The sequence below is a fragment of the Myxocyprinus asiaticus genome, chromosome 32, assembly GCF_019703515.2.
Source record: "Myxocyprinus asiaticus isolate MX2 ecotype Aquarium Trade chromosome 32, UBuf_Myxa_2, whole genome shotgun sequence".
Classification (NCBI taxonomy): domain Eukaryota; kingdom Metazoa; phylum Chordata; class Actinopteri; order Cypriniformes; family Catostomidae; genus Myxocyprinus; species Myxocyprinus asiaticus.
The window spans coordinates 43394281-43402264 of NC_059375.1; the positions used below are offsets into that span (position 1 = coordinate 43394281).

General features: G+C 39.4%; 2 protein-coding genes across 4 annotated transcripts; one reads left to right on the top strand and one right to left on the bottom strand.

Annotated features, from left to right (window-relative positions):
- Nucleotides 1-410: 410 nt before the first annotated feature.
- Nucleotides 411-3679, bottom strand: LOC127423557 (uncharacterized). 3 transcript variants are annotated; one of them, XM_051667980.1, is made up of 3 exons: nucleotides 3585-3652; nucleotides 691-1191; nucleotides 411-570 (listed from the first exon to the last, which is right to left on the bottom strand). In XM_051667980.1, exons 1-3 carry the CDS (start codon nucleotides 3635-3637, stop codon nucleotides 477-479), a joined length of 648 nt encoding a protein of 215 aa, XP_051523940.1. In that variant the 5' UTR covers nucleotides 3638-3652; the 3' UTR covers nucleotides 411-476. The 3 variants fall into 3 exon arrangements, 1 of the variants encoding a protein (XP_051523940.1); XR_007894334.1 differs by having other exon boundaries at nucleotides 411-899; nucleotides 3585-3679; XR_007894333.1 differs by having other exon boundaries at nucleotides 411-1256; nucleotides 3585-3660.
- A 71-nt stretch (nucleotides 3680-3750) lies between these two features.
- Nucleotides 3751-6205, top strand: ddit4 (DNA-damage-inducible transcript 4). Its single transcript, XM_051667978.1, has 3 exons — nucleotides 3751-3910; nucleotides 4844-5052; nucleotides 5150-6205. Exons 2-3 carry the CDS (start codon nucleotides 4872-4874, stop codon nucleotides 5635-5637), a joined length of 669 nt encoding a protein of 222 aa, XP_051523938.1. The 5' UTR covers nucleotides 3751-3910; nucleotides 4844-4871; the 3' UTR covers nucleotides 5638-6205.
- The last annotated feature ends 1779 nt before the right edge of the window (nucleotides 6206-7984 follow it).

The following is a 7984-nucleotide window of genomic DNA, read 5'->3' on the forward strand; positions in this document are numbered from 1 at the left end:
AGAAGAATCCACACGAAACCAGCACAGACTCTGTGTCTCGCTCACTAAGTGTCTTCAAGGCGTGTTTGACACCAAGCAGAGGTTAAATCTAGAACTTCAGCGGTTGTTGGCAAACCCATTTGTGCTGAGCTTTGTAGAAAAAAAGTGCAAAAAAAATCACATGCATTTTCAAATGCACCACATTATATTATATTGATTACATTGTGCCATCTCTGCAGTAAATGCACTCTACATTTTGATGTGTACTAACTTCCTAAAACCAACACAAGTCAATTTTGCACAGAAACAGACATTTAAAGGGCAATGTAACAAGGGTAAAATGGGCAAGGAGGAGGCGGGAACCAGCTGAACAGTCAAAATAATATTTAATGAAAACTTAAATAGACAAAACACAAACACACACACGGCAGCTGCTTGTGGCTCTCTCTCTCCCTAACTGTTGCATCTGGCTCAGCCTTATCCCTCTCCTCAGCTGATTAGCCCAATTGGGGGCCGGCCCTGCCCTCCTCATCACACTCCTCCCATCTTTGCCTCAGGCCGGGGAACCCGGCTTTCCCCGCCTTTCTAGACCTGGGAGGGAGACAAGGGGAGGGAAAAGGGGAGAGGGAAAGAGTGAGGCGGAGAGACAGTGAGAGAGAGAGAGAAGAGAGAGAAAAAAAATTGCTTGCCATTTCCCAGACACGCCGTCACCTGGTCTTCGACCACTCCTCCACTCTCTGGCGGACGACAGCCGCTCCTACCCAGGCGGACCAGAGAGAGTCCTCCGACCCCTGGTGGATGGAATGCCCCTCTGCGTTCTGGCGGCCGGTAGCGAGCCCCTCCACCCCTGGCAGCGGCTCTATCGCTCCAGATGGCCAGCAGCGACTCCTCCGTTCCCCGGCGGATGGCCGTGGCTGCTCCTTTGGGCGGACGGCAGTGGTTAGGACTCCACGACAGCGCATCCCTCCTCCTTCCCGGGCTTCGGCACCAATGTAACAGGGTTTAAAATGGGCAAGGAGGAGGCGGGAACCGGACGAACCATCAAAATAATGTTTAATGCACACATGGCAGCTGCGTGTGGCTCTCTCTCTCCCCAACTGCCGCATCCAGCTAGGCCTTATCCCTCTCCTCGGTTGATTAGCCCGATTGGGGACCAGCCGTGCGCACTCACGGCCCGGCCCCACCCTCCTCCTCGTCACAGGCAATAAATCACTTTAGAGGAGTGTTGGTGTATTTATGTAAGTTAAAGAAATATTCTAGGTTTAACCCTGTAAAGCCTGACATATGAAAGAATTGTCAGAAAATGATTATTTATTTATTTTTACATTAAACTGTTTTTAGTACCATTAGACAAACTATAAAAAGAAAAGAATAAAATTGCACATTTTATTTATGTATCTTATTTGATGCATTAGGCTTTAAAGGTCATTATCCTCCTGAGGCCCAGCAATTCATTTATGTGTAGGACATTTATGTAAGTTTTGCTACAGTGGTAAATCTTGGGGTATTATCAGAGGACTCCCTGGTCTTTTCAGAGATACCAAATGTTTGAGAGTTTGACCATGACAACTTCCTCTCCTTGATCTATAAATATGGATTGAAATGCATCACAGTTCAATTCAGCACATCAAATACAACATGAATAAAATATTTTTTTATCAATAAACAATTATTAGCATATGTTTAATATGTATATGTACAATATTGACTTTGATACATGGATTCAAAGGGGCTTTTTCAATAAAATAATATACAAAATTTTAACCAAGCACAAGTTGCTTATATTCAACAAATACTCATTTTAAAATATCAGTAACAATATAATCATTACTGTCACTTTTACTTTATTAAAATAAGCTGTCATTTATCCCAACATAAGAGTCACTTTTCGTGCAAGTCCGTTGCCATTATAAATAGATCGATATAAACATTGAAACCACTTTTTTCACATATAACCACTAGATGGTGCCATAAACATGTGACACTTACATAACATAGATTGTTTGACTCGTCAGCTTGAACAGAGAGTGAAACTGGAGCCGTCAAACGTTGCGTATCATATTTAATACACACGCCGTTATAGGGTTAATACAAGTTAAGCTCAATCAACAGCTTTTGTGACATAATGTTGATTAGCACAACAATTATTTTTGACTCGTCCCCCATTTGAAAATAAAAGCAGAAATCTGGGTTACAGTGTGACACTTACAATGGAAGTCAATGGGGTCAATAATCTGTAACCATTAAAATACTCAATGTTTTAAAATTATAGACACACGACATAAACAATATGTGTGTTAACATGATTTCAGTGTCATAAAATCACTTACTAACCGCATCTGTGTAAATTTATAGACAGTTTTACAACTTTTTTGCCATGATGATGCAATGCCATAAACCTCAGAACCCTAAAACATCCAGAAACACAAGAATTTAAACCACTTCACAGCTCAAATAATGCACAAGCTTTAACAGAATTAATGTAAGTGCTTTAGTAAAATTATAAGCTTCACATTTCTGCCTTTAAACCCTCCAAAAATGGACCCCACTGACTTCCTTTGTAAGTGCATCACTGTAACCTCCATTTTTGCTTTTTTTTAAAGAAAAGAAGGGACGAGTTAAAGTTATTTTTTGTGGTAATCAACATTATGATGCTGTCGATTGAGCTTAACTTGTATTGACTTCTATTAACTGAAGTGCATGTAAGATTTCCAGCGAGCTGATATTCAAACGTTTTATCCTTTAGGGGACACACACCCTTCATTGGCAAACACAAGAGGTGGAAAGGGCCTGTTGGTGTGGGACGGCTGTTTGTCCAGCGTCAGACCAAGTTTTAACTCTTTCAAACCTCCTCCGAAAGCAGTTCTCACACAAGCTCCCCTTTTACTACCTTTACTTTTCTAAAGGGATTTTTTTTTAGCTGTTAAACTCAGTAAAATCAAATAAAGCCAAACCTCAAATGAGAATAAAGTCATTATGATTTATTATAAACATTATTTTCACTTCTTAAAAGTTTGTTGGCTCTTTTCTAACATTCTGAAGTGTCTGAAAACATATATGTGTGTGTGGACTTTTTTTTATTATTATCGAGTTTTAGGTGAATTTGCATAAAGTGTATATCTTATACACTTTACATGTTTTTCACTATTTTTAAACAGCTTTTTTGCCTTCACTGGATCATTTTAAATGACCCTGTGTTGTTGCAAATGCATTTAAAAGTGCAACTCTGCCATTTGGGATAAAAACTGCATGCATAATTATAAAAATGTCATTTAAAATAGTTTCAGGTGGAGTTTATCATGTCACACCACACTGAACATCCTACAACTTCCCAAAAGTATTTCATGTCAACTGCCCATTGTGCTAAATCACCTAAACATGTAAAACTGTAACTGAAAGCTTTTCTGAAATTCTGAAATGTGATTTATTCAGTGATGTCATCAGTCATGTTGCTGTTCTGCACGCAGCTAGTTTCAGTATTGCACAATACAAACTGAAGTGTCGTTGCGAGATGCAAATCACTAAAGTCCAGTCAAATGGGAAACAAATGAAGTGGACGTCAGATTTGCCAGTGTATGTCCTGTGTGAAGACAACAATCACCCACCTCCTCCACTGCAGACAATAGACGGACTGCAGAAGCTCACTGATCAGCGACATTCGTGTTGCCAGGCGAAGTTGAGACGCAGAAGACGTGACATAAACGCTGATTGGCTGTAAAGTGGTAGGAGGCGTGGCCAGCGCCAGTGGCTATATAAACAGGCGGTGAACGCGTCATTGCGTCAGTCTCTGCAGAGACACACACCACTGCTACTGCGCTCGCTTCATCACACACGGCTTTGTTAGTTTCCGTACTGTTTAATCGGCATAAAACCCACCGACAGTTCATCACATCTGAGGAGGCATTTAACTGTTATAAACTGCACAATATCGGTAAGTGTTATTCTATTGTCTATATGGTTTAAAACGTGCAAATAGAGTTGCTTTTCATTGTCATGCACTGGCTGTTCATTCAAAGCCAGATCAACAATAGACCCACTTCAGTAATAACATTATTGTTAATCAGCCTTGCAGGATTAATAACATAATGAGTGTGCAAAAGTGTGTTTACAGTTTTAATGCACTTAAAAATGTTCTTAGACTGGAGAACAGTCTTTGTCTTGTTTCCTAGTACAAATAATAATAATAATAATAATAATAATAAAATCCTTAAAGATGTAGTTATTCGTAAATTCATAAAGCATTAAGATTTGTTTTAAGGAAATATATCTTGAATTAAGTTTCTCAACCCACTGGCAAATGGCTTTTGTTTTATGCGTGCAATTAAATAAATATCGATATCGCGATTTATTGTCAATATCGCGATACTTTAGATCGATGTATCGATATTTATATTAAACTATTAATATACATGTAAACACACAAAGTTGGCACACTGTTACTTCCAAATCAATTTAATGCTCTCATCCAGAGACATTTTTTTTTTGAGCTACTTTGTCTTCATCAGACAGCAGTATATTATCGAAATATACTGAAATTAATTGGGATTTAAATTGGAATTTATTCGTAATCTAATTAAATCATAATATTGTGATGTATCGCAAGTGGCATAGCCACCCAATATATCGAATAGTGACGTGTATTGCAATACGAATTGCCAGGCCGACTAAATTTAGTTTGATTTATGCTGAATAAATGTTTTGTTTTTTTTTATTATTGTTTTAAGTGTATGTATGAAAAAAAAAAAAGTGGAGAAATTTCTGAAACCTAGATAATTTTTTTTGCAATTTTGTTGAACTTGCCAACTGTTTGCCCACTCCCTTTAATAATAATAATAATAATAATAATGATTATTTTTGTCTTCAGTATATTTGGACGTATCCAGGGCCGAGTAATGCAGGAACTGCTGACATCAAGCTTTTCCTCTGAGGACTCTAGTCTTCCATCCACACCAACATCTGACGCTTCATCCAAACGTTTGTCCTGGAGCAGATTGATGCAGAAACTCCACAACAGCCAAAGTCTGGACTCCGAATCGGATAGCCACAGTAGCACAGACGATTCTTCAGATGCAGGTGAATGTATAGGCCTATCACATTTCTGCACATTAAGTTTCGTAAAGGCCACTTTTTGGAGGTTAACACTTGCGCTTAACATTTGTTTATCTCTCAGGTTCAATATCCCTGCCTGATTCATCTGAATCTGACCTGTTTTTCGATCCCATGGAAGAAGCATTGTGTAAAGAAGTAGTACAGCTCATCGCACTTAACCTGACCGAAGCTAAAGACGACGTCTTGCACTGCTCCAAACTCCTCATACCCGAGAAACTTCTGGAGCACATCGGCCAAGAGCTGATGCATCTGTCCATCAGCGAGCCCTGTGGCCTGCGGGGGGCGCTCATCGACCTGTGCGTGGAGCATGGGGGCAGTTGTGAGGCTGCGGGACAGATTGCGGTTGACCGTTATCTGGTGCCCACCTTTCAGCTGACTCTGGTGCTACGGTTGGACTCCAAAGGGATCTGGCCGAAGATCCAGGGGCTTTTCGCAGGACGCTTGCCGGCGTCTCCGGTCGTTCGACATGCACTTAAACTGAGCACTGGATTTAGAGTTATTAAACAAAAACTGTACAGCTCAGAAGAGCTTCTGATAGAAGAATGCTGAGACTGTCAATCATGGACCTTTTTCTAGTTTTTTTTTTAATTCAACTTCTTGTAACCATTTGGCCTTTTGCCCATATGAGGCCTGAAGTTATAATAGTGTTGTATGACTGTTTGAAGCAACCAGTTTAAACTAGCAATTGCTCCATTTTCTACCAGGGCATTTTTAAATGATCTATAAATGGACTAGAAAGACTATGTATGGTGAATTTGTGAAACGTTAAGGTTGTACTGAGGCATAGTGGACTAAAGCACTGAACTGGTAAGCAGAAGGTTGCTGGTTCAATCCCCACAGCCACCACCATTGTGTCCTTGAGCAAGGCACTTAACTCCAGGTTGCTCCAGGGGGATTGTCCCTGTAATAAGGGCACTGTAAGTCACTTTGAATAAGTGTGTCTTGATGCAAGAACATGCCTTTAGATCAAATGGAAGAGGTACCTTTTAATTTATTTCTAAACAATCAAATGCATATTCCATGCATACTATTTATTTGATATTCAAATGCAATGCATAATGTTTTTGTACTTCCATTTAAAGAAATGCAGAAAATAAATTATTTTTTGAAGAAATGATCCCTTCTTTGGTTTGCTCCTTTTTAATAGCAAGGTCACTGTTTTTGTTTTTCAGATTAATCATGATTTCATTTGAAAGCTAGCAATCTCAATTCTTCAAGTCTCAAGATTTGTCTTTTACTCTGCATGCATTTCAAACTAAAAGCAATTAAATAAAACAAAATACTTTAATTGCACAGTTCAATTTAATGTTAAAATTGAAAAGTTTTGGCATAACTTGTGTTTTCAGTGGCTAAGTGAAAATGTAAGGTAAAAGGCGGTTCCATGCTAGCTGCCTTTAAATTCCCAGCATGAACCAAAGATGCTCCAACATGATGCTTTTTTTTTTTCCTTTTTTGTCCTTAAAGTGCCTTTTTAAATGCATTAGAATCATGTCACAACATGACAAGTTTTTTTTTTTCCTCCCCGATTTGAAATGCCCAATTTGCCCAACTCCTCGTGGTGGCGTAGTGACTCGCCTCAATCAGGGTGGCGGAGGACGAATCTCAGTTGCCTCCGCGTCTGAGACCGTCAATCCGCGCATCTTATCACGTGGCTTGTTGAGGGCGTTACCACGGAGGTGTAGCGGCTTCACGCTATTCTCCGCGGCATCCACGCACAACTCGCCACGCGCCCCACTGAGAGTGAGAACCACATTATAGCGACCACGAGGAGGTTACCCCATGTGACTCTACCCTCCCTAGCAACCGGGCCAATTTGGTTGCTTAGGACACCTTGCTGGAGATTCGAACTCGCGACTCCAGGTGTGATAGTCAGCGTCAATACTTGCCGAGCTACCCAGTCCCTCATATGTTCAGAATTTTACCATTTACAGCATTAGCTGGGAGAGAATTGCATATGTGATCAAGTCTGACATAAATTTACCTAAATAAATTAGAATGGAATCAAATCAGGAAATCAGAATTTTATAGCCATAGTTGTGAATGGGTCATCATGGACCACAAGGAAAACTAAATGCAACTAAGCATATAATCATGCATGGTTAGGATGTCAAAATAAACAGGCGCAGCAACTTTTAGAAGTGAGAAAACACTTTTCATACCTGTTTGTTGTTGATATGAAATACTGTGAGTGTTGTATAGATCGTTACAAGTTCATCTGTTGTCTTTATGCAGCTTTATTTTAATTCTGGATTCTAATTGAATTTTTTTTGTTTACACTAGTACGCTACATTTTTAGGGACTGAAGCAAAACCAGATAAGAGTACTGCAACTTTACTCACTTTATAGTATTTTTAGCCATTTACTGATAAGCATTTTTTCAATACTTTTGATCAATATCCGACACAACTGAAGTTGCTAACTTTCTCTCTGCTGATCTGGCCCTTTAAAAGTTTCTTTTTTTCACATGGGTGACTCTGAACGTGCTGAAAGTCATGACTCAGCCGACGGTGGCATCAGCTGACATCCTGCGTCTAAAACACGCTTCACACACACCCACCACAAACAGTGGCAGGTACATCTTTATTAGTATTCAGAGTGAAATAAATGCAGTCTGCGATGAAATATTTCCACTAAGTCATGTAGAAAATAAAACTTCATATGAAATAAATATTCCTATTCGATCCTTCAATACATATTTACCAGTGTACAGCAGTCATAGATACTCCTAAAAACGCAGGGCAGTTATCGGTAAAGTTTACAGCATACTCGATAATTTCATCGATTAAATCCCTGCATAGATAAATCTCCAACATACAAATATAAATCATTTAAAAGACATGATCTTCATCTAAAACTCAAATAAATATATGCAGATATTGTCATAGGACCACCAGTC

Bases quoted from the DNA above. Each gene is read 5' to 3' on its own strand.
- LOC127423557 (XM_051667980.1), bottom strand. From the start codon at position 3,637: ATGTCGCTGATCAGTGAGCTTCTGCAGTCCGTCTATTGTCTGCAGTGG. The intron at 1,192-3,584 runs GTGGGTGATTGT...ACTCCTCTAAAG, and splicing joins TATTGTCTGCAGTGGAGGAG to TGATTTATTGCCTGTGACGA. The intron at 571-690 runs GTGACGGCGTGT...TCTCCCTCCCAG, and splicing joins GAGGAGTGGTCGAAGACCAG to GTCTAGAAAGGCGGGGAAAG.
- ddit4 (XM_051667978.1), top strand. From the start codon at position 4,872: ATGCAGGAACTGCTGACATCAAGCTTTTCCTCTGAGGACTCTAGTCTT. The intron at 5,053-5,149 runs GTGAATGTATAG...TTTATCTCTCAG, and splicing joins AGACGATTCTTCAGATGCAG to GTTCAATATCCCTGCCTGAT.